The sequence below is a fragment of the Pseudorasbora parva genome, chromosome 14 (genome assembly GCF_024679245.1).
Source record: "Pseudorasbora parva isolate DD20220531a chromosome 14, ASM2467924v1, whole genome shotgun sequence".
Classification (NCBI taxonomy): domain Eukaryota; kingdom Metazoa; phylum Chordata; class Actinopteri; order Cypriniformes; family Gobionidae; genus Pseudorasbora; species Pseudorasbora parva.
In genome coordinates this window covers 24882971-24908976 of record NC_090185.1, presented here as the reverse complement: position 1 = coordinate 24908976, position 26006 = coordinate 24882971, and the positions used below count along the sequence as shown (strand labels likewise).

At 39.4% G+C, this 26006-nt stretch overlaps 1 protein-coding gene across 3 annotated transcripts in view; it reads left to right on the top strand.

Annotated features, from left to right (window-relative positions):
• The window catches only part of ap3d1 (adaptor related protein complex 3 subunit delta 1), a 41792-nt gene that overhangs the window by 12306 nt on the left and 3480 nt on the right, over positions 1 to 26006 (top strand). The window contains exons 2-31 of one of the 3 annotated variants that reach the window (XM_067416020.1): positions 561 to 656; positions 749 to 829; positions 971 to 1051; positions 1132 to 1239; positions 1324 to 1453; positions 1543 to 1682; positions 3492 to 3565; positions 3664 to 3713; positions 3803 to 3852; positions 5603 to 5651; positions 7012 to 7157; positions 7828 to 7976; positions 8428 to 8658; positions 8733 to 8964; positions 10861 to 11006; positions 11079 to 11220; positions 11300 to 11371; positions 11651 to 11723; positions 11800 to 11996; positions 12079 to 12152; positions 13540 to 13563; positions 15589 to 15751; positions 15865 to 15996; positions 16627 to 16680; positions 17347 to 17448; positions 21042 to 21206; positions 21312 to 21359; positions 24500 to 24689; positions 24763 to 24851; positions 24946 to 25031. In XM_067416020.1, coding sequence (XP_067272121.1) covers positions 561 to 656; positions 749 to 829; positions 971 to 1051; positions 1132 to 1239; positions 1324 to 1453; positions 1543 to 1682; positions 3492 to 3565; positions 3664 to 3713; positions 3803 to 3852; positions 5603 to 5651; positions 7012 to 7157; positions 7828 to 7976; positions 8428 to 8658; positions 8733 to 8964; positions 10861 to 11006; positions 11079 to 11220; positions 11300 to 11371; positions 11651 to 11723; positions 11800 to 11996; positions 12079 to 12152; positions 13540 to 13563; positions 15589 to 15751; positions 15865 to 15996; positions 16627 to 16680; positions 17347 to 17448; positions 21042 to 21206; positions 21312 to 21359; positions 24500 to 24689; positions 24763 to 24851; positions 24946 to 25031 — 3374 coding nt within the window. The remainder of the gene's footprint in view (positions 1 to 560; positions 657 to 748; positions 830 to 970; positions 1052 to 1131; positions 1240 to 1323; positions 1454 to 1542; positions 1683 to 3491; positions 3566 to 3663; positions 3714 to 3802; positions 3853 to 5602; positions 5652 to 7011; positions 7158 to 7827; positions 7977 to 8427; positions 8659 to 8732; positions 8965 to 10860; positions 11007 to 11078; positions 11221 to 11299; positions 11372 to 11650; positions 11724 to 11799; positions 11997 to 12078; positions 12153 to 13539; positions 13564 to 15588; positions 15752 to 15864; positions 15997 to 16626; positions 16681 to 17346; positions 17449 to 21041; positions 21207 to 21311; positions 21360 to 24499; positions 24690 to 24762; positions 24852 to 24945; positions 25032 to 26006) is intronic. The other 2 variants (XM_067416022.1, XM_067416021.1) reach the window with 2 other exon arrangements.

The following is a 26006-nucleotide window of genomic DNA, read 5'->3' as shown; positions in this document are numbered from 1 at the left end:
AATTTATTCCTGTGACTCAAAGCTGAATTTTAAGCATCATTACTCCAGTCTTCAGTGTCACTTGATCCTCCAGAAATACTTTTAGTAAGCAAGGATGCATTAAATTGATCAAATGACAGTAAAGACATAAATAATATTACAAAAGATTCATATCCTTGGTGTCCGTAGGCCCCATCCACTTTCATCATATGGAACAGTGCAGCTTAGACATTGAACTAATTATGCGTTTTTGTGTTTATCAGGGGGAAAAAATGGGTTTTTGGAACAATTTGTCGATTTAGGTGAACAGTACCTTTAAATAAACGCTAATTATGGCAGATAATAACCTATATGTATTGTTTTGATAAATGACTATCTATGTTTTCAGGTAAAGACTTGGCAAAACATTTAATCTCCCTGTCATAGTTTTAATTTGAACATGTTTCCTCTCGTTTAAGATCAGGCAGTGATTTGACAGATGCTGCTGACAACAGGAAGCTAAACGATGCCCTGGGCTGTTATAGAGAGCTTTTTTTTTTTTGACTCACTCTTTCTAAAAATACTTCCTGTTCCTTTAACAGGCCAAATACATCTCAACATGCATCGATGAAATCAAACAAGAACTCAAGCAGGACAACATTGCCGTTAAAGCCAATGCAGTCTGCAAGCTCACCTACGTAAGACCGCCCATCATTCATATCCTTTCCCATCTGCTTCATAATGAGCGCAATCCATCATTCATCATTCTTTTGATTTCTCCTTCGAACAGTTGCAGATGCTTGGCTATGATGTCAGCTGGGCTGCGTTCAACATCGTGGAGGTGATGAGCTCCTCCAAATTTACATACAAGGTGAGAGGCAACGAAGAAAGTAATATTAGCGTTCAGTCACAACAGTTTGATTTTAGTGTTATTTATATACTTTTATAGTATTGAATGTATGAATTTAGTTATCACCATTGGTTCACAAATGCCGTTTCTTCTCATTTTCAGCGAATCGGCTACCTTGCAGCATCGCAATGCTTTCATGAGGGCACTGATGTAATCATGCTGACGACCAATCAGATCCGCAAGGTGCGTTTTGAACTTCCTGTTCACCTGTGTTTGTTTGGATTATGCTGATTGTTATTGGATGCTTCATCATCTCTCACCAGGATCTCAGCAGTCCCAACCAGTACGACACGGGCGTGGCTCTGACTGGCCTTTCCTGCTTTGTGACCCCCGACCTTGCTCGTGACCTGGCCAATGACATCATGACTTTGGTAAAGCCATTCAGAGTGTTTATGCAAGGCAAATATTGACTTTCAGCACAATATTCATTCCCTCTCACCCTTCCTCCATCTCAGATGTCCCACACTAAGCCATACATTCGCAAGAAGGCGGTGCTGATCATGTACAAAGTGTTCCTGAAGTACCCTGAGTCCCTGCGTCCTGCCTTCCCGCGACTCAAAGAGAAGCTGGAGGACCCAGATCCCGGTACGGATGCCAAATCATCATCTTAATATGACTCGCTGAATGATAATATTTCAGGCTTCCACCTGAACGTTTAATTTTGTACGTCCCAGGTGTCCAGTCAGCGGCTGTGAACGTCATCTGTGAACTGGCCAGAAGAAATCCCAAGAACTACCTATCCCTGGCACCCCTGTTCTTCAAACTCATGACCTCGTCCACCAACAACTGGGTTCTTATCAAGATCATTAAGCTGGTAAGAAACTATATATGTTGGGTTTTAATCGTAGACCGTAAAAAGAAATGGATGCTGTTTATGGAAAATATGGAAAATGTTTCCGCTGACCAGAGTTGAACCTTTTAAGATGCACTGCACAGCGCTGACATCTTGGGACCGAGTCTGCGCAGTAGAGATTTCGGGACCGGAGTTGCGCAGTAGAGAGCAGGAAGTAGAGCAGAAAGTACTGCCGCGATATCAAAAGCCCGCCCACACTCTCACAGATGCAGAACAATTAATTATGCTGGTGTGAAATAAACAGTTATGGAAATGTAGAAATTAAAGCTAAAGCTCCAATCTGCTCCCAAAAATCTAGAAAAAAAGTCTGGTAGTGCCTCAGTGACAACTTCACTCAGAGAAGACGTCGATCTCAGCTGTCAACCATGAGGTCACACCCCTCCGTTTTCATAGCGTCAAATAACAGACTAAAGCTAAACTTATTTAAAAAAAAAAACCCTTGAAATGAAATCATCCTGATGATAACTGCCTTCAATGACAAACTAATGTTGGGGAAAAAATATTTGAAGTGTAATTTAATTGTTTAGTTTGCCTCGCGTTCATTAGAAAACACAGAGGGGCGACTATAATGGGACCGGCCACCTGGGCGGCAATCGAGGCGCGGAGGCTTTAGTTTCTGAGAGGAGTGCTGCAGGCTTGGTTTTAACCCTGTAAAGCCTGACGTAGTCAGAAATAATAATATGTATTTTTTTGTGTCTATTTACACAATGTGCTAATAGCCTTCCTTGTTGGTACAGGCTATCTACACTAACTCTGCCCACCAATGTCTGGATGGTCCAGACAAAAGCACAAAAATCCCTGTGACCTGTTACTATGCGTTACCACCAAGCGGCAACCTCCCCCAGTTTCTGTTGAAGCTAATACGGAAGTAACTTCACCGACTGACCACTAGGGACAGGGTCCAGAAGGGAACAGAATCTTATTGAGGTTCATGTTAAAATGACCAACAACTTGGTACAAATTGTGTTTTTGCTCTATAAGGCAAATTTTGCCCTTCATGACATCTGTGATGGGGAGTGAATTTATTTTATAACTAATTAGTTTACATTATATAAAGTCTTAAAGTTCTGCATAATTAAGTGCGTGGCCACTTTGAGTGACAGGTGGATAGCCATTTATCCGCTGTCTGTTAGTCATTGCGTCACCTAAGCTCTGCCCACGTCCCGCCTCTTTGCCCATTTTCTGTTATCCGGCCGTGACACGCTGGCACGATGGCACTGGATACTGGATACTTTACACTTCAGAACTGCTCTTCAGAATCCTATGGGTGACGTCACGGACACTACGTCTATATTAATTTACAGTCTATGGTTCACACCACCGCTTCGAAAGCGTCAAAACTCACTCTGGCTGCCCTGACAACAACACTTTAGAAAGATTTGTGGACACTCTGACATTGATCGAATGATTGGTCTTTTTTAAACTTTATTTAAAGGGGCCCCAAAGCAAACAAGTATGGTATTTGTGCTGACTGACCACAAGTAGAGTATAAGTAAAATATTACTAACAATATAAGAGTTATTCTTATGTTTACTTCATAAAAATCTGTAAAGATTTCACAAGTATTTCACACAAATGTTGGTACTAAAAGGCCTTTTGCTTGCTAATGAAGTATAAACTATCAATCAGATGATGGAAGGCATGTAGTGTTGATCATTTAGAGGCCTTAGAAATGAGTATATTAAATATGCATTAGGGTTAAAGGGGACCACTTCAACATTTTGACCTTTTCTTTCATGAGATTTCCATGTTTCTTTGTTTTTTTTTTAGTTTGGTGCTCTTACTCCTTTGGAGCCTCGTTTGGGAAAGAAGCTGATTGAGCCCCTAACCAACCTCATCCACAGGTAACAGTGATACTAAAACACAACAACGCCCTCAAACTGGTCAAAAATATTAGGGTTAAATATAATATTTCTTTTTTCTTGTCCATTTACTCTCTCAGTACCTCAGCCATGTCGCTTCTGTATGAGTGTGTCAACACGGTCATAGCAGGTCAGTATTATTTGGTGCCGTGACCCAGTACTCAAGTACATTTTTTAACGACACCGCTGATGTCTTTTCTTTCTCCTGTTTTACCTCAGTGCTGATCTCACTATCTTCTGGGATGCCTAATCACAGTGCTAGCATACAGGTGGGTCATTATCACATTACTCAATATGACCAGATTCATATTTACAATTAATGAGGACCCTTTACTTATACCTATATTTGACATCTGTATTTGTAGTGTGTTCATTTGTCAAAGCCCAATATGGAGATATTATAAAATACAATTGTGTTGATAATCATATTGCAGTACATTTTTTAAAAAAAATCTTATGATGCATTGATATTTCATGTCCTTGGATGAATATCATTTTATTTGTTTATGTCTCCAGTCATATAATTTTCTGTTCATTAAAGGGTTAGTTCACCCAAAAATAAAACTGATGTCATTAATGACTCGCCCTAATGTCATTCCACACCCGTAAGACCTCTGTTCATCTTCGGTCCGAGAGCGTATCCAAGTGTATGCACACTATACTGTCCATGTCCAGAAAGGGAATAAAAACATCAAAGTAGTCCATATGTGACATCAGTTAGTTAATTAGAATCTCTTGAAGCATCGAAAATACATTTTGGTCCAAAAATAACAAAAACTACGACTTTATTCAGCATGGTCTTCTCTTCTCAAATAAAGATTCAAACGGTCATGAATCAGCGGATTGATTCATGATACTGATCGCGTGTCAAAATACCAAACTGCTGAAATCACGTGACATTGGTGATCCGAATCATGAATTAATCTGCTGATTCATGACCGTTCGAATCTTTATTTGAGGTTTAAAAACACACGCAGAAGAGAAGACAATGCTGAATAAATTCGTATTTTAAAATTTTTTTGGGACCAAAATGTATTTTCGATGCTTCAAGAGATTCTAATGAACTAACTGATGTCACATATGAACTACTTTGATGATGTTTTTATTCCCTTTCTGGGCATGGACAGTATAGTGTGCATACACTTAGATACGCTCTAAGTAGAGGTCTTGTTCATCGGGTGTGGAATGACATTAGGGCGAGTCATTAATGACATCAATTTCATTTTTGGGTGAACTAACCCTTTAATGAAGAAATGAAGAAGCAGGTTATCTAAATCACAAACATATTAAATTATGATTAATTTTGTGAATTTAATAAATATTGGATGTTTGAAATCCAATGTCTTAAATGTAAATTAATTAATAAAATATTTAAAATAGATATAAATGTATACAATTTGATTTAAATATTGTTAACAAATATTTAGTATTATATATTATTAATTATTTAGTATCCTTTCATATATTTTCAAATTAATGAAGAAGCAGATCATCTAACACAAAAGAATTAATATTGTTGTTGTAATAAAAAAAACTATACTGAGTAAATATTAGACATTTTGTGCCAATGCCTCAAATTTTATAATAATCAAATATATAATATTAATAAAGAAGTAAATCTATGTATGTATGTGAAGCTTGTTTTTTAAATATTTAATTAATAATAAAATGTTAGGCATTGGTCCAAAATATCTAATATTTGCAAAGATTTGAATTGAGTAAATATTGGAAGTTTTGTGGAAATGCCTAAAATTGTATATATTATTTTTTAAATTACATTATATATTGGCCTCCTCAGTCTCTAGATTTAAGCATCCAGCCATTGCAAAACTTGGTCAACCCCTACTGATTTTTATAGATAGGAATAGATAGGATAGGAATGCCTTAAATGAATCCTTGACCCATCTGAAGTTGGCTTTCTCGCTGGTGTTGATGTAAGAGGGTGTGGAAAGCTTTTTAACATGGTAGTAATGCCTTTTGTCTTTCCTTCTGTTTTCCATTTCTCCCTCCACTCCACAGCTCTGTGTGCAGAAACTGCGAATCCTGATCGAAGACTCGGACCAGAACTGTGAGCCTTCTGTCAATGCCTGCAGTGTGTCATTCTCTCATTGTCTGTGTGTTTTTGAGTCCCCCCCGGCCCTGTGAATGGAGTCCGTGTAGATCTCCATTCCGGATAACTCGAAGACACCTCAGTACTACTGTAGGGAATTGGCAAGAGTCAATCGTAGCTTTTGAGCTTCAGGAACTTCCAAAACGGGTTCCTCCGAAAAGCCATGATGTTTCAAGACATGTGCATTAAGTAATCTGAATTGTCTTGCAGGAGTTCGAGTTATCGGTGTCCCACTGATGCCGGCTGTAGAGTAGCTCTGTGAATCCTGGACTGCCATGTTTTGTTTCTCTAAAACTGCAGAGAATCGTCACAGGGCCGTTTGATATTGACTTCCAGCTGAATGTTTTGGCATTCTATCAATCTTTAAGCCTCATGTGTTCCTTAAATAGATCAGTGTATTTGTACATTTTCTTTTGGCATCAACAAGGCAAAACAGTTTGAGGACATGCCCACTGTCCTGATAGCCTAATAACTGTGGCTCTAACTGTCTTGCATCTATATTTAGTCACTTTAATTTTATGGGCATTTAAATAATCAGTTGTTTTATAGCAAGTATGCAAGTTACAAATAATGCAATTGACTTTTAAAAGTCTGGCAGAGCAAAACAAAACTGAAGTCCGTTTGTGTTCTTGTGGGGGTGTGTGTTCTTGGGTGTGTCTGTGTGTGTTTGTTGTCCTTTGTGTTTTCTTTTCCCATCGTCTTGTTTCTTTTTTCTCCATGTAGATTTGCATATTCACATTTTTCAGTAATTACATTGTAGTAAATAGTTAGAATGATGTCATTTCTAAAACGCTGTACATTTTGAAATTTTAGCAGGCTTCAGATCGCAGTCGTCATGCAATGGTAGTTCACCCTATCTATTGACTTCACTTTATTGGGAACGTTTCTGTATTTTATTAACTCAATCATCCTGTGAAACATCAGACTTTTCAGTGTCAATGTACTGTATGTCGATCTTCTCTATCAATTAGTCTGTTTAAACTCCGCCCCTTTCTTACAGTCCACTGCGAGCTTGCATTTTAGATCTGCCTTCATCCAGTCAGCAAACGATGGATAGAAGTCCCGTCAAACAATTAAAAAAAATATATATATTCGATAATCCATTTCACTCCGATGTATGTCACGACACAGAATAAAATGTCTGTCACTACTTCCATTACATGGCGACTAAATAGATAACTACTGCTAAATAAATGTAATTCTAAATAGAAGAACTGAGCTAAACGACAATTAGCATAAATGCAATACAGCTGCATTTAGCGAACAGAGAGTCTACGCTTGAATGCAAGAGTCACTTAGGCACTGTGGTGTTTTGCAGTGAAGTACTTGGGCCTTCTGGCCATGTCCAAGATCCTGAAGACGCATCCGAAGTCTGTGCAGTCGCACAAGGACCTGATCCTTCAGTGTTTGGATGACAAAGACGAGTCCATCCGCCTGAGAGCCCTGGATCTGCTCTACGGCATGGTGTGTATGACATTTGTTAACATAATTTGTGTGTTTACATTCCTCTAACAGGGATGCCCAATTCTGTTCTAGACAAACCTGTCTAATTATCAAGTGCTCATGAAGATCTTAAAGGGATATTCACCCAAAAAAACAAAAAACATTTTTTGTTTATCTGCTTACCCCTAGGGCATCCAAGATATAGGTGTGTTTGTTTCTTCAGCAGAACACAAATTAAGATTTTTAACTCCATCCGTTGCTCGTATAATGCATGTAAATGGGTTGTTTTTCTCAGACATATGAATCCATAATAAACCATGTGGCCCGTGGCGACACATTGATGTCTTAAGACACGTAACAAACAATCGCGTACTGCAGTTTTTGTTACTTTTTTACCTCGTATCAGACAAATCTCATCTAGTATTCCCCAGAGCCATTACTTCCATCGAAGAAGGTCAAAATCCAGGTGCAATCATATGCACTAATGAAGAATTTATATTTGTATCTGTGCGGATCGGTCGAATGAGGCATCTATGAAAATATATCTATGATCGCGCTGGGATTTTGACCTTCTTTGACGGAAGTAATGGAGCAGGGAAATATTAGATGAGATTTGTCTGATATGAGGTGGTAAATAAATCATGTTGTCAAGAGCTCAAATATAATGTGTTGTAAAAATACGGTTGACTAGGTCTCGAAGAAGAACCTGATGGAGATTGTGAAGAAGCTCATGCTGCATGTGGACAAAGCAGAAGGCACCACTTACCGAGATGAGTTGCTCACCAAGATCATCGACATCTGCAGCCAGAGCAACTATCAATACATCACAAACTTTGAGTGGTAAGACTAAACAGCAAAGTACTCACTAAGGCCGCATTTACATTACGAGGGACCCAGTTCCAATAGTTTTTTTCCACCGATCTGATATTACCCACGAATGTGTAAACTGGAAAAAAGCACACACATTCCGATATTCTCAGATCGTTTTCAGGCAAACTGAAGGGGGATGAGACCTTGTGCCCCCCCCCCCCCCCCCCGCCCCCAATCATTTATAATAAATACTACAATATCTATAATTAAAAAAAAAAAATTGCCAACTTTTATACTAGTCCAGACACCTTGCTTTTCCTCCAATTCCACTGCCATGTGACGTTTTTAAACAAAATACGTATAAATAATTCTGTATGAACCAGTTTCAATTGTTGTCCCCTCACACACAAAAACTCATGTTTTTAAATGCAAATATGTTCTAAAATCTCGACACAAAGTCACAACCTTATCCGTCTTCCAGGTACATCAGTATCCTGGTAGAACTGACTCGTCTGGAGGGCACAAGGCACGGCCACCTAATCGCCTCTCAGATGCTGGACGTTGCCATCCGCGTCAAAGCCATTCGGGGCTTCGCCGTGGCTCAGATGGCCACTCTACTGGACAACGCGCACCTTCTGACCGGCAACACGCAGCGCAACGGGATCTGCGAGGTTCTATACGCCGCTGCGTGGATCTGCGGGGAGTTCTCAGAGTAAGTGGTGACAATATGGAAAGGTTCAAGGTTCAAACATGAACGTAGTGCTGAAGTTTAACCTTTCCTCACAGGCATCTGGAGGACCCCATGCAGACTTTGGAGGCCATGCTGAGACCCAAAGTGGCCACCCTGCCCGGTCACATCCAGGCGGTGTATGTTCAAAACGCAGCCAAGCTGTTTGCGACTGTGCTGCAGAAGCACGAAGGGGAGACCGACAGCCAGGCAGCGCAGGAGACCAGCCAGCTGCTTATAGAAAGATTGCCGTTGTTCGTTCAGAGTGCCAACCTGGAAGTGCAGGAGAGGGTGAGGAATTCAGCATCAAATGAAATTCAATGGCCAAATGTCAAAATCCAATCAACAACTGATAAAGAAAACCAAGCTCCCACCCTTAATCTGTTATATTTAGATGTACTTCACCAATATGAAAGCAAAGATCCGTTGATACTTCGGTTTCATCGTGACTTTAGAGTCAGCATGAAATAAAAGTTGCAATAGTCTTTTCTTCCATATTGTGATGTATATCAGAAGGCAAAACAAAACAAAAAAAATGCTGGGTGGGACTTGATTTTGTCCATTGGTAATTGATTGGAAGGTTGTGGTTTGCTATTGGACGATTTCATGCGAGTGGCAGGTTGCCCCGCCCTCACATCAGTAAACGCATCATCAGAGAATACATGCCACTGCAAGAGGAAGGGCAAGTTATTTTGGTTGAAGATTATGAGGGTACATGAATTAATAAATAAAATTATAATGTGTATGTATAAATAATTTAAAATAAACACTGCAATATTCTATAAAAAATAGGAATTTTCATTTCATGGTGACTTTAAAGGTGCAGTGTGTAGTATTTATGAGGCTCCATTGACAGAAATGTAATATACATAACTATGTTTTCAGTAGTGTGTAAAGACCTTGCATAAGAAACCATTATGTTTTTACACTAGCCCTAAACGGACAAACTTCTCTACAGAGTACTCTCTGTTCTATCCGACTACAACATTTTTGTCCTGTGTCAGCCACCGTAGCTTCTCTTTGTGCTTTGAAAGGGAGGGATGAGCAGTGGGTGATTACAGTTCACCACCTCACCACTAGATGCCGCTAACATTTTCACACTGCACCTTTAAAAGATACCCAGTTTTGGCCAAAATGTAAGATGATGTCACCTTGTGTGTAGTGACAAGATCTAAGATGACTAAGATGTGCTAAAACATGCCCGCATCTTTGAAACATGCTAGCTTTGTGTTAAAACATCGCTGGCATGACTTGAGCATGTTGCTTGCATATGTTAAAACATGTCAACAACATAGTACGTTATCAGTGTTATAAACATGACAGCAATCGGTTAAATATGTTAAAAACATGCTAGCATTGTGTTTAAATATGCTAGCAACATATTAGCAGCATTCTACAACATCTTCTAAACATGTAGAAAACATGAGCAATATGCTATGTTAATATTTGTTAAAAACATGTAAACAAAATAGTTCATGTTAGCAATGTGATAAACATAACAGCGATATGTTAAATATGTTAGAAACATGCTAGCATTGTGTTAAAACATGCTATCAACATTCTAAAACATTTTTCCAATGTGATAAAATGCTCGAACAAGCAAGCAATATGTTAAGTCGTGTTAGCAATGTGATTAACATGAAAATGTGATAAGCAATGTGTTAAATATGTTAGAAAATGTTTTGTATAAAACATGCTAGCAACATATTAGCAACATGTTTCAGCAATTAGAAACGTAAGAAATATATGTTGTCTTGTTAGCATTTGTTTAAAACATACAAGCCTCATTCTCAAATCATGTAGCGATATTTTAAAACTTGTCAACAAAATAGTACAACATGATAAACATAAACAATAAGCTGTTAAATATAAAAACATGCTAGAAAAAACAAGCTAGCAATGATGATTTGGATTATTGGGCATCTGAAGAAATTTTTAAATGGTCTGATATTGTCTAATGTGGTTTTGGGTTTTTTAATGAAATGTTCTAATATGGTCTGTTTGTTTATTTATTTTTTTGTCTGATAAACCAACATCAAACTTCATCTAGTTTGAATATTGAGCTTTTAGCTTAGCAACATGCTAATGTCAAACTCTACTGGAGTCAATTGTGAGTAAGATCTACATGTCATTGTACGAGCCATTTCACACAGATACCGCAACGTTAACCATGATGTTCCTCCACAGGCGTCCTGCATCCTCCAGCTGGTGAAGTACATCCAGAAGCTGCAGCAGAAGAATGTGGAGGTGGCCGACGAAGTGACTGCTCTCTTCGCCGGAGAGCTCAACCCCGTGGCCCCCAAGGCCCAGAAGAAAGTGCCTATACCAGAAGGGTGAGCCTTCTTGAGTCTGTCGCAATGGAATTGACAGGAAACGATCTTACAACTGTTGTTTTTCTCTTTCAGTCTGGATTTGGACGCCTGGATCAACGAGCCTCCGTCTGAGAGCGAGTCTGAGGACGAGAAGCCCAAAGCGGTGTTCGCTAAAGAGGAACCAAAACATTCCAGACAAAGACACACTGAGGTAGACGAGAAAGAGTTGGCCAGGGTAAGTACATGCAGTCCATCAGACCTTCAGAAAATATCAAATTATAGTTGTCCTAATACACTTGTCTGGCTTTAAACAGAGGAGGGAAGTCAGGAAGCAGGAACAGGCCAACAACCCATTTTACATCAAGGCCTCGCCATCATCTCAGAAGGTACGCAGTCCGATCATTTCTGCGGTCACAAGCCGAAACGTATTTCTAACTTGTGATAGCCGCTTTGAAACGCTGCTTTTTGAAGCTTGGGACGATTCACAAATCTTTGTATTGGAATTGGGGGATTATAGCTTTAATTAAACTCACCAAGTCATGTTATTTCAACAAATGAGACTGCTTTGGTTCGCCACTAGATGCTTTGATCTAGCTAAATTGACTCTCCAAAAACCTTTGTTTCTCCCTATCACTACTTCCGTTCACTTTTTTCCACAATTCCAGGTGTACGACGCGCCAGGCGTAGAACACATTCCGGTGGTGCAGATCGACCTTAGTGTGCCTCTCAAAGTCCCAGGTGAGCAAATCTACAAACGCTTGACCAGACCAAATAGAAACCGCTCTTTCATCTCATTGTCCTCCGTCTGGTCCAGGGATGCCCATGTCTGACCAGTACGTGAAGCTGGAGGAGGAGCGACGGCAGAAGGAGAAGGCGGATAAGAAGAAGAAGGAGAAGAAGAAAAAGCGGGAGAAGCGAGGGAAAGGGAGGAAGGGGGATTCGGGTCCCGAGAGCGAGGAAGACATCACGCCCGCCCAACAAGTGGACATTGTCACAGAGGAAATGCCAGAGGTGGGCAGCTGTTACTTTGGAGAGCTTAAAACTGTTATCCGCAAAACTATACCCAGTAATGTTGGTGTGTTTCTGTTCCCAGAATGCCTTACCGAGTGACGATGACGATAAAGATCCCAATGATCCTCATAAAGCTCTGGACATCGATCTGGACAAGTATGTACCGTATTGCCGCCACCTATAGTTCATACATGTGCGACATGTAGGGATGCACCAAAATAAAATGGAATCCGAAATTAAGGTTTTCGTTTATTCGAAAAATGAACGTTTCTGTAATTACATTTGGCCAATTGAACTCTTTATGCTGTTTGAGGTTGCAGTAAATTAGTTTGTATGATATTTTTAGCCAAACAAATCTTAGAAATGGCTACTCTAGTTACTCCAGATGCCGACATGGTCTAATCACATTTAATACTACTGCCTTACATTACCATTTCCATCCCATATATTCAAGACAACAAAATATCCACTTCCTTGGAAATAAATCACATTCACAGTTGAGGCGAAGTCACGTGAGTTTTATCCAATCACATCCACAGTTGAGGCGAAGTCGCGTGAGTTTTATCCAATCGCATCTACAGTTGAGGCGAAGTCATGTGAGTTTTATCCAATCGCATCCACAGTTGAGGCGAAGTCATGTGAGTTTTATCCAATCGCATTCACAGTTGAGGCGAAGTCGCGTGAGTTTTATCCAATCGCATCCACAGTTGAGGCGAAGTCACGTGAGTTTTATCCAATCGCATCCACAGTTGAGGCGAAGTCACGTGAGTTTTATCCAATCGCATCCACAGTTGAGGCGAAGTCACGTGAGTTTTATCCAATCGCATCCACAGTTGAGGCGAAGTCGCGTGAGTTTTATCCAATCGCATCCACAGTTGAGGCGAAGTCGCGTGAGTTTTATCCAATCGCATCCACAGTTGAGGCGAAGTCACGTGAGTTTTATCCAATCGCATCCACAGTTGAGGCGAAGTCGCGTGAGTTTTATCCAATCGCATCCACAGTTGAGGCGAAGTCGCGTGAGTTTTATCCAATCGCATCCACAGTTGAGGCGAAGTCGCGTGAGTTTTATCCAATCGCATCCACAGTTGAGGCGAAGTCGCGTGAGTTTTATCCAATCGCATCCACAGTTGAGGCGAAGTCACGTGAGTTTTATCCAATCACATCCACATTTTTTTTTTTTTTTTCCAGACAAATTCCAATATTTTGGTGCATCAGGAGCGACATGTGTTAAAATCTTATTCCTTGTTACCTTGTCTCCATTGTTTGGTACAATACACTCTTCCCACTTAAATTTCAGTATAATTTTCCCTCTAGTGGTTTTTCAATTTCATGCTTCTCACCGCTTCATTCATTCAAATCCCCTTCAGCAGATGCTTATTGATGAGTCCAGAATCTCTGTTCATACAGAGTCGAAACAACTCTAGTTGTCTTTTCGCATCCGTTGGGTTTTCCGTGTTCTGGTCAGTTCTCCTGTATCTTCTCCACTCTCACACACGCTGCTCTCTCTTTCCCTCATGCACGCACTCATCTGCCCTCCTGAAAGTCTTCTATCTGGTGCTAGCTCAAGGTGAGTTCTTCCTGTAGTCACGTGACCCAATGGGATCCAGTGCCCAACTACCAACACCCGTTACTCCTTTTTTCCTGGCAATTGCAGTGTCAGTGCTAGAGCGTTAATGTTCAATAAGAATTTGTCATGCATGACTGATCAGCTCACCTGCTAGTTGGGTTTTGGCTGCGGTCATATTGCTATAACCTGTACACTTCCCTTTTTAAAAGTTTGGGGTAGGTAAGATTCGTTTTTTTTATTATTGTGGTTAAAATATTCTTGAAGTATTATTGAATAAAGTATTAATTCTTTAAAAACAAAAAATCAAACTGACCCCAAACTTTTGAACTGTAGTGTACGTACATGCCAGCGTTGGCAGACTTGCCCGGCTTCGATTTTTTAAATTTATTTTTTATTGAAACTTGAGTGCAGATTTGAAATCCCTCAGTTGTTTTCAGCTTTATTCTATAGGAAAATGCTCCTGCTTAAAGGCCTCTTTACACCAAATCTGAAATTTTGATAGAAAACAAATGCACCACAAGGTTTTAAATGAAGCCAAGTAAAAAATATTACAAATCAGTTATTTGTCCTGTGTTGTTTGGAGGCTAGTTTATTTTAGATTTTTGTTGGGTTAGTTTCTATGTTTTTCTTTTTTGTTTTTTGACCAATTCAAATCAGTAACTCATTATTTTAAATTCGGGAGTGAATTTGTGTCTGCAAATCTGAATTTGTTTTGCCTTTGTACACCAAAAAAACGATTTTGTTAATATTTACATAGAAATGCAGTCATTGAACAAATAAAAAACACTTCCAATTGTGTTTGTTTGTTCTTGTCTTGTCTGATCTTGTTTTTTTTTTTTTTTTTTTTTGTGTGTTTGGGTGGGGGGTGGGGGGGGTGGGGGTGTCTGGATTTGTTTTTAAGTTTAGTTTAGTTTTAGGGTGCGTTGATACTTATCATGTTTGGTTCGATTAAAACGAACCCTGGTGCGATTGCTCTGTTAGTGCGGTTCATTTGAACATATGTGAATGCTGCCATCCGAACCCTGGTGCGAACCAAACAAGCGGACCGAGACCGCTTCAATATTTGGTCCGACGAGCATGTTTCAAAAATGCTAGAAAAAACGCACAAAAAGCATACCTGGTTCTTCTCATCAAAAGACCTGTGTTGCCCATTATTATCTGGTACAGACAACAGAACTGCTGTCTCTTTTGCACAAGAGACGCCCGTCTCTTTTCTGCACAACGGAGGAAATACTGCTGCTGTTTTGAATGTTTTGAACATTTTTTGAGCTCTTCATGAGTTCTCAGCGGGTAAAATAATGCCATATGTACACGCATAAAGTGATGGCGTTTAATCCAGCACACAGCATTTTTTTGGATGTTGGTAAGCAAGCTCCTAGGTCATATTAGCCGACCAATCAGGTTGTGAGCGTCTCCCTGTGCCTTTGGTTCGGTAACTTTAGGTTCGCTGTTAAAAATGCCAGTGTGAACGCTAAGCGGACCGGGACTATATGTTTTGTGTTTGTTTTTTGGTCCGGTCCAAACAAACCAAACTAACCGAACTACAAGTGTGAACTTAGTTTGTTTTTAGTTTTGTTTTGGGGGTTTGTTTATTTTTGTTTTAGCTGGTTTTGTTTTCAGTTTTGTTTTTGTGGTTTTATTTGTTTTTGGGTTTTGTTTTGTCTGGTTTTGTTTTTAGTTTTGTTTTGGGGTCTTTGTTTGGTTTTCAGTGTAGGGTTTTTTTTTGGGGGGGGGGGGGTGTTTTTGTTTTGTTTGGTTGCTGAACATTAAACCTTTCCTCAATCAATTGCCACTAGTTGTTGTAAGTTTTTTAGTGCAGCAACAGTTGTTAGTTGTTAAAAAGTTACTTTTTTTGGCACTTTGTCACATCAGACTTGTTGTAAACAGGCCTTTAGACTTTTGACTCGTATACTGAATAAGCTGAAGTCTTTCCTAGCTTCCATGTGACTGTCTTCGGGTTACCGCTCTCGCTCAGTCTCGTTTTCTTTCTGTCCATCTAATATCTTTTTCTCATATTTTATCCAGGCCGCTTGCAGACAGTGAGAAGCTTCCCGTGAGGACCCATCGTGTAGAGGTGCTGAAGAGCCCTGCAGAGGACCGAGACAACGAGAGTATCCCACAGGAGTCCAAAAAGAAGAGCAGCAAGGAGAAGAAAGAGAAGAAGAAAGACAAGGAGAAGGACAGGAAGGTGAGATGTTCTGAGAGCATAAACGCATATCTGCATTTAAGCAATGAGAGCGAGTGCTGTGAACATTACTTTGTTTTCACACTTCATATTATGGTGATTTTGATGTGTTGTAGAGGAGCAAAGAGGAAAAGAAGAAAAAGAAGAAACACAAAGAAGTGGAGGAGGAGCTTATGGAGTCCCAACCAGAGGAGGCCATCCAATCAGAGGACACCAAAGACATGGCGGCCCCACCAATATCTGCTGAAGTATGATTGTTTTTGAGCGAATAGTAAAGTATTATGATACAAAAGCTTGTTTTATACCTTCCTTATCTCTATCATTTGGCATTTGCTTTATTTATACAGCTGTGAAATATTCCATTACTTTGTTGAAACTTAAATTGGGCTGCCACAAGGGTTATTTCTGTATAAATTTAAATCAACAGTTAAGCTGACAAAAAGCATAAAACATTTATTTTAGTGGCCACCTACAGGCCACCTACTGCCCATTAGGGGTGGTAATGATTACTGGACAATTCATTTTTATTGTTAAATCATTCAATACAATTTTGAAATGAAATTGTTTCAGCACAAACGCATGAGAGCATGCAGGTATCCAGTGTTAAATGTGCTAAAAGAAATTGTATTATGTCTACATTAGCTTTAATACAATTTTAAATTCAGAAATTAATTGAATAGCAATGTAATATAATTATTAATTTATTTTTTTTATCTAAATGTAATATGTGAAGTAAACATAAATGTTGTCCATAGCAAACATGGTGATGGAATGTAGGCTTATCTTGTTTTCTGCGTTTGTCAAAGCGTTTGTTTGGGGTTCTGTTTGAGTCAAACGGGATTCGACTCATTTTCCCCACCTTGCCTTTTCTGTTCTAGGCCTCGGATCTGGATTTCTGGCTCTCTAGCGCTCCTGTTCCCCCCGCTGCCCAGGTCCGGTCGCTCACGCTCTCTCCTCTCCTTCTCTCCCCCTCTGGTCAAACTGCTGTCAGTCTGTCTTGTTGTTAATGAGCGTCTGTATTTTCCCTCCGGGCTCTCTCTCGTTTTTATGACTTCTCTTTGTCTCTCCAGTGTCACTTTTCGCTGCCTTTCACAGGTCTCGCACTTTTTTTTGTCTGTTTGCATTTGCTTGTTTTAGTTTGGGCTGCATGTTTGCACGTGTAAATGTGTCTTAATGACTGATGTGGGAAACTCCTCCTGTATGATCGTGTCTTTATCATCATAAACAGTCAGGACTCTTGACAGTTCTTGCGGTTCCAGTCAAACAACTCAAATGTATTTGCCCAAATCCCCATGTAGGTCACCTGAGACAGAATGGACTTGATGCACTTAACTTTTTACCTGCACAAACATCATAGTTCGCTACCTCAGTGTGTTGATTTCAAAAGCCAAAAACAAAAACACTTTCTCACTGCAGGTTCACCACTTTTTCACCATTTTCTCCCACTGTGACGATCCAACATTATCAAATCAACCTTTTTTTCCTTCTTAATCATAATATTGTAAATTTTGCATGTTTCATAGTGTAGATGATCATTCTTCAGTCTCTGTGGAAGGTTTTTTGTTCATGTTTTTAATGAATGAAAACATTTTTTACAGGAGGTGACGGCACCCTCATCTGCTGCTGCTGTCGACACAAGTTCTGCGGCCGCCGCAGAATCTGAACCGGATGAGCCTAAAGAAACAGAACCAGAGGACACAGTGAGTCTTGCACAAGTGTTTATATATATATATATTAGGGGTGTAACGATACGCGTATTCGTATTGAACCGTTCGGTACGAGGCTTTCGGTTCGGTATGCGGTACGCATTATGTACCGAACGGTTCTTGGACTAATTAATTAGATATGGAAAAATAAAAAAGTTTGTGAAATATAATAATATGCGTTCAACAAGGTAGCCCAATAACCAAAACTATATAACAGGCAATGCCCCTGACAGCGCCGAAAAGTGAAGGAAAAAAAACACCAAATATGTTTTAGGCTGCTCAGTCAGGTGCTCGCTTACTCAGTAGGCTACGCGCTGAATGCTCGTGACAAAATGGCTATTGCGTTTAACAAAACAGAATAGAAGATCCTCCAATAACCAACAGGTCTGGTGTTTGGGTGAACTTTGGATTCTTTGTAAGCTATGATGGTGTTGGCAAGAGTGATCGATAAAAAAAATAACGGTATGTCGCATTTGCTACATGATAGTACAGCAGCGGGAATAATTAATGTCATGTCAATCAACTCATTTACGCCGACAACAAGATGATAAAAAGGAGAAACAGCCACAAACTATCCCCGCAGCATTTAGACAGACATTTCCAACTTATTCAAATGGCAAAAGACATCACCGCGGTGAGTGGTCCATTTATAGCCGCAGATATGAGACTTTACGCTCGTTTCACACAAACTCCGTCTGCGGTGCGTAGTCTATGCGGTGCGTATTTGTTCCGTACCCATGTTAACGGTTGCGGACTGCAAACGCAGCATATGTGAAAGCACAACAGGGTGTGCGGCTCCTGCACCGCATACGCAGCGCAAAACGCACCGCAGACGGAGTTTTAAGAACATGCTTAAAGTAATTGAGCCCCGTTACAATGTTCCTTCACGGGCCCATTTCAGCCAGTAATTCCTGCTTTGTCCCAAAAATCAAAAGCACAAACAGAGAACCAATTGGCCAAAGCAACCGTGGTTGCTCTGACAACAGACGGCTGGATGTCAAGGGCTACACAAAGCTACCTGACTGTAACGGCACATTACATTATGAATGGGAGCTGAACAGCCACGTTCTTCAGACACGCCCACTTGAGAGTCAAACAAGTGAGGATTTGGCCAAAGGGATGACAGAAGCAGTAGTGTGTGAAAAAAGTGTGGAGAGAGCTAATGTAAAGAGCTAATGTCTTATTCCTGTAACTACATAGAAGATGGGTAAAGTATATCTCCATCAATGTTCAATGTAGAAAAAAAAATCATACTTTGTTAGTTTTAATAAAAAAATAATTAAAAAAGGTAATTTATCTGCCAATTTTTTCTTTTTGCTGTATCTAAAACATACCGAACCGTACCGAACCGAACCGTGACACCAGTGTATCGTATCGAACCGAACCGTGAATTTTGTGAACTGTTACACCCCTAATATATATATATAGTTTGTTTTACCGTCAGTGCTGTTTTTTGTGTATGTTTTGTTTTAAAAATAAACATGGTTGACAACAAATAAATGACAGTAAATATTTACTTTTTTAAAAAGTTAAACATATGTATAAAATAAATATTTATTTTTTAAATGAACTTTATTGACATTTAAATTAGATCATGTAAACATTATATATATATATAGAGAGAGAGAGAGAGAGAATATACTTTTAAATAAACAGACATAATTTCAGCTAAGCAGTAAATAATAACAAAAAATTTAATAAACATTAGATCAAAATTATATGTATATAAGGACAATAAATAAATAACTATTTTAAAATAAACAAGATAGACATTGAAAGAGAGCATCAATTTGCAATATATAATAAAGCAAAGTAACACGGTGACCATTCACTTCCATAGGGCATTGCGACTTGTATTATAGTATTTTGCAATAGACTTGAAATATAAGGTATTTTATATTTAAAACTATTGACTTTATTATCAGTCAGTTTTATATTGTACTGACATTGCTCATTCAATTTATGGGATGAATGGGTCACATAACATGGTCCTTTGTCTTGTTTTCCTTGGTTTGTATTAGGGATGCACCGAATCCAGGGTTCAGATTCGGCCGAATATTGGGCTTTTTGACTGGGTTCGGTTTCTGCCGAACCTTAGAATTTTTTCCCACCGAACCGAACTCCCTTGCACTACGCGATACTGGTCGAACATGATGCCGCGGTTGATTATGGCAACGTGTTTACTAGATGGACCGTTCGAATGGCTGTGAGAGAGTGAAAATGGAACTTGTGAACAGAAAATGTGTTGTTTGGCAGTACTTTCAGTCACAAGAAGGCAATTCAAGTCGAGCTGTATGTTCAATTTGCAATGCCGATTTGTTTCGTGGTGGCATGAAACCCTAAACAATAGCCGCTGGATGTCCGGTTCGCGAATGAATCGTTCTTTTTAACCAGATCTTTTTAGTGATCCGGTCGAACCTTTAATCTGTGTAAAACATCAGTGTTTGCATGACAGTGGCTGTATTGAAAACATGAATTAAAAAACGTATCCAAGATGACGATGATTACAATAATAATTATTACTATACTAAGTTTTAATTACAAATACTTTACATGAATGTGTTGGAATGTATTTTCATCCGCCGGTATGATAGAAAAGACGTCATTACGTAAGGACGTAAAAGAAGCGGTGATCCGTTTTTTTGTGCATGAAGGAATCTACAGACAGCAATACGGCACAGTCATCCTGGCATAATGTTGCCTTTTTTAAATTTAAAATTAAATTAAAAATACACTGCTGTGGACGTTGTTTATGTCATTAATGTGTTTACTGTAAGCCTAGAAATCTAGACGCACCCTAGCGGCAGCAAATTTAATTTGCCCGCAAGTGTCGTCTAGGAACTCTCAATACCCATCTGAGCTGTATTCCTCACAATCTGGACGGGCCAATCACATCGTGTATAGAGTCGGCGGGCGGGGCCATAATGACGACGGCCGAGTTGCGTTTGCGTGCTTCTAGTAAACACAGAAACTGGCGAACGGTGGCGGTCTTTTGAATCAGCTCTGACCGCGACTCTGGAAGACTTGGAGTTAAGCTTTTCTCTGAGAAAAGAACAAAGAGCGGCACTGAAGTCATTCTTAAAAAGGGAAGATGTGTTCGGAGTTTAGCCGACCGGATATGGCGAATGTTTAATCAGTCAGCGAGCTCTGCTTCACCTTCGTTGCTCTGGTTGGTGTAGCGCTATCCTATCGTGTGCAGAGGGAGTTTGAAAGACAACCGTTTATCCCGCCCCTCGGATTGAGCCCTGTCTATGGTGAGTTTCCAGACCAAACATCTTGATGTGGGTCTGGCTTGTCAGGCTAGTTTACTGTGATAAAGGACTGAGGATGGGAGTTCGGTTTCGGATTCGGCAGAATCTTAACCAGTGGATTCGGTATTCGGCCAAACCTCAAAAATCTGGATTCGGTGCATCCCTAGTTTGTAAATACTTTTAGGCTAGGAATGGTAATGGTCATCTGGCATCTGGTTGGTTTAGATCAAGAGATTTAGAAAAATTGTCAGAAAAACACTTTCTACAGCCCACTATGCTACAAAATTATGTTCTATTAAAATCACTAAGGCAATTGTCTATTTGTTTCCTTTTTAGAAATCATCTAAACACAAGAAGAAGAAGCAGAAGAAAGAAAAGGAGGAGAAGGAGAAGAAAAAGAAGAAGCGACACCACCATCACCACCATCATCACCATCACAGTGACGGAGGCGGGGAGGATTCGGTGCAGAATGGCACAGTGGAGGATGAGGAGCCTCTGCCAGTCAGTATCTATCCATCCAGCCAATCACACAAGGCCACCCTGTGTCATTAAATGCTTTGTAAATGCACTTCATCTGGTACTTATCAAACCCTCATCTCGTTTCAGCCCATGTCCAACTACTCTCTGCTGGCCGAGAACTCCTACATCAAGATGGTGAGTGTGATTTGGAGATGACTCAGTCTGTTAATGCCTTACACCTGCATGAAGCTCATGCCATAATTGAGATCTTACGATCCTGAGACACGGCTGTTGGTTTTACTAAAGTGACTCATTGCTTTAAGTGATTCTGGTCTCTAGTCTATGAATGATGTATTGTTCCATGTGTCTCTGCATCCGTTTTTTTAAGATGAAGGACGATGCTGATCAGGTAACCATCGCAACAGAACTACGGTTATTGTAACTAACTTGCTGTGATACAGACTTTAGGCACAATAGACACCATATACAAACAAAAACAAGGTGAAGAGGTCCATCTAACACCGATAACATTTATTTTTGTTGTTTATCTTATTTATTCAGACATTTTACCACTTTTATATATAGCACTCTATCTATAAATAAATATATAGATATATACACTTATTTATGTATTTATACGCTCTATTTTGTATGTGTTTATTGTGTATGTTTGTATATACATATATGGGTCATTGACAAATAAAGCTTCAAAAAGGTGTTTTTTTTTATCAATTCAAAAACTGATGTAATGCATATTTTTTAATCATGAGCAATGCGTTTAAACAAGTTTGTTGTTAAATAATATTTCAAGTGTTTAAATACATTTTTACCAGGGGTGTCCATGGTTAACCGATTGACCGATTAACCGTTAAAAATTGCGTAACCGAGTGAAACATTTTGCTCGGTTAAGTGGCGTCAATGACGTGCCTTGAATTTAGTTGTAATATATGTTTGCACCCCTAGAGACCGCCAGAGCGCTCCCAGACATTTGTAGTATCCATAGGGTCAGGGTAGTATCCACAAGAAGAAGTCATGACCAGCTTTCTAAGCGGGCAAAGACAGCGTGGGAGCACTTTAAAAATGAGAGTGACGGGGCGAAATGCAAGTATTGCAATGCAGTGCTTACCGCATTTTTCAGGCTATAAGTTGCTCCGGAGTATGACTCGCATCAGTCAAAATATGCGTCATGAAGAGGAAAATAACATACGTCGCACTGGACTAAAAGTCGCATTAGGGCAGAAGCAGAGCGGGAGCCGCGCGCGCTGTGCATAACGGATCAGAAGAAAGAAAGTTTGAAGTGAGAAACTTGTGAATGACTAGAGAAAAGCAGACGTTACTTTAACTGTAATGAAGAAAACAAAAAAGCTGATCGCGGACTGAGAGCAAGATGGCCAGAGCTGAAGGGACGAGTCCACAGATGCTTGAACTCTCTGCCGGGAGAGGCTCATCAGCCGCGCGAGTCAAACGCTGTCTGTGTGAATCATTCTCGGCTGCATATTTTACTAACGTTACATGCTCTAATCGTGCAGGCGGCCACTCGCATTGCTCGTGAACTGGAGCGCATCTCATCCTAATTTAACGAAACTCAGCGTACGCCTCGCAGACATGAAATAGATCTTAAGAAACTTGAAATGTCTTTTAACAATTTAAAACGAAAAGAAATAGGCTACTCTCTGATTGTGTAATCCATGATGTGCATTTCTCTCTATAGGCGCGTTCACTACGGAGATGGTGGTAGTCAAATTAATAAGCTAAAAATAACCCTGACGCACACTATGGTTAACCGAGTATTAACCGCTAAGGGCCTCGGTTAACGGTTAATGAAAAACTTGAAAACGTGCAGCCCTAATTTTTACAATACTGTAGTTGACATGGGAAGTGTACAAACCTACCCATACTTAGTTTTTACCAGTATTTGAGAGATCATCAAACCTTCTCACTCCACAAGGATCAGCTTGGCTGCTCTAGATGATGCATTATCATATTTACTGTTATTACCATGTCAATTCATAATACAAGAAAAGAGACATGTTTGCAGTTGTGCCACCCTGACATGTGAGAATATACAAATTGATGGACAAAAGTTTTTAAAAACAGCTTTAAAAAAGTTTTTCACACTTCACACTTTTTCCAGCCCTTCAAAGCTCTAAATAGTATCCAATTTTAATGTTATTTATTGTATTTATTAATGTTATAAATGTGATGATTTTTAACATTAAAAGTTTAAAGTGTCGGAAAACTAACACTTTGTGGCAAATAAGCGCTTTTATTTAAAAAGGAGAAATTACCACTATAACCAGTAGTTGGCAGCAGAGGAGCACTTATTTGACTTAGCCATCTTCACGCCACTTTCCAAATATACGGAGAAAAAAAGTAGGAAGTCAGAAAGTCTCATGAAAAACCAAAACTTTTTCTTCACAGAAAATAAGTAGAGTGCTCCTTTTACTATCACTGAATCTGTTTGTCAGTTCAATTTGAGACTATAGAAGAACAATTGTACTTAAATAAAAGTAGAATATTTCAATTTTCTTTCTTTTTTTCAACTACTGTTGTTAATAAAAGTTAATGTTATCTGTACATCAGTTCAAGCTTAGTGCTTCACTGTTACATTTCCAAAGAAACAAAGTAATATGATTAGTAATTGCACTTATTAACAAAACAATAGTCATTGTATTTATTTATATTAATAGAATTATTAAAATAACTTTATTATAAATTTTCCTCCAGCACTGGTGCCACTGCTTTCAAATGTTAGTCTGAAGCCCTGATTTATATAATTGTATAATTATATAATTTGTAAATAAATTTAAAAAATCAGTAATTACTCTTAAATTCATGTTTTTTGGCAGTTCATTAAAATTACCTATTCAGAAGACCTGATATTTATAAAACATGAATCTTAATAAACTAGTCACATTTGTTTTTTTGTGCAGCCGTTGAAGACGATGCAATAGGAAGACATTGTATCATTTCAAGCTCACAACTCAAGTAAAATTAAAATATATGTACACTTATATATTACTCCATCCCTCACAGCCTTGTTTTCTTTTGTCAAAATAAATATGGCGTCTACTATGACTAAAGTCTGTTGAGTGCTGTAAGACTATGCAGTCGCCTTTGAGCTCTGACTTTAAGCATCAGTTTTTAAATGTTCCCTTGTTTTAGGTGATGATACCTAAGACATTTAACTCTTTTAATCAGATTTTGGGGCTTGTCATACTCCTCCATTTCTTCTGGCCTTATTTAACCGCTGAGATCCAAGTGTTGCGTGTGTTGGCATGATCTGCTTGTTTTGGCTTTATTTTTTCCTACTGATTAATCTTCCCTTTTTGCAGGTGTATGATATCCAGGGCAACCATCAGGATGAGAGCAAAGTTGTGGTGTCGGTCATCTTTGAGAACAAGTGCGACAGCTTCCTTAAGTCAATGGAGTTCAATGTGCTTGATTCCCTCAACTCCAAACTGCAGCGGCCAGAGGGAGCCGGACCTCACGATGGCCTCACCGTCCCCTTCCAACTGCCACCAGGTCAGAATAGTGATACTCCTGAAAGTGCCATTGACTAGGCAGAATTTACTCATGTGTTTGGTCTTTTTTCCAGGGGTTTCCAATGAGGCTCGCTTCGTGTTCTCAGTGCAGAGTATCGTCATGCCTCAGAAACTAAAGGGAACCCTCACCTTTATAGTTAAGGTAAGAAACTCCCATATACACACGAAAACGCATACATTTCCATGAAGTGTGTTTTAGTATTGTTCAGGTGCATATTAATTGTTTTCTGGCGTAGTCTGAAGAATCCTCTACTCATGAGAAACTGGACTTCAAACTGCACTTTACATGCACATCATACCTGATCACCACTCCCTGCTACAGGTGAGGAACACGTTACCTTCAATTGACCTCTGTATACACATTTGGAGTGCTCTGTTTATGTATAACACAGTGATGTGTTTACATATAGTGTTGTTTTTCATATATATCGCTCTATCGTTATATAAATATATAGATATATACATTGTTTTATGTATGTATCTAATTATATATACACTGTTATATATAGTATATAAAGTGCTCTGTTTATGAATACTATTTTATTTTTAACGCCCTATATATGTGTAAATGTATATTTATATGGATACTGTTTTATCTAATTTCATATATACACTGATCAGACATACTATTATGACCGGTGAAGTGAACAACACTGATTATCTCTTCATCACGGCAGCTATTAGTGGGTGGGATATATTAGGCAGCAAGTGAACATTTTTGGCCTCAAATTTAATGTGTTAAAAGCGGGAAAAATTGGTGAGATTTGAGCGAGTAAGACAAGGGCTAAATTGTGCTGGCTAGACGACTGGGTCAGAGCATCTCCAAAACTGCAGCTCTTTTGGGGTGTTCCCGGTCTGCAGTGGTCCGTATCTATCAAAAGGGGTCCAAGAAAGGAACAGTGGTGAACCGGTGACGGGTGATGGGTAGCCAAGGCTTATTGATGCACGTGAGGAGCACAGTCTTGCCCAAATGGTCCAATCAAACAGGCGAGCTACTGTAGCTCAAATTGCTCTAGAAGTCAATGCTGGGTCTGTTAGAAAGGTGTTTGAATACACAGTGCATCGCAGTTTGTTGCGTATGGGGCTGCATAACCGCAGACCAGTCAGGGTGCCCATACTGACCCCTGTCCACCACCAACATTGATACATCGCATGTGAGCATCAGATCTGGACCATGGAGCAATAGAAGAAGGTGGCCCAGTCTGATGAATCACGTTTTCTTTTACAGTTTGAGGAGCACAACAATGAGTTTGAGGCGTTGACTTGGCCTTCATTAGAAGATGCTACAATGTGGCCA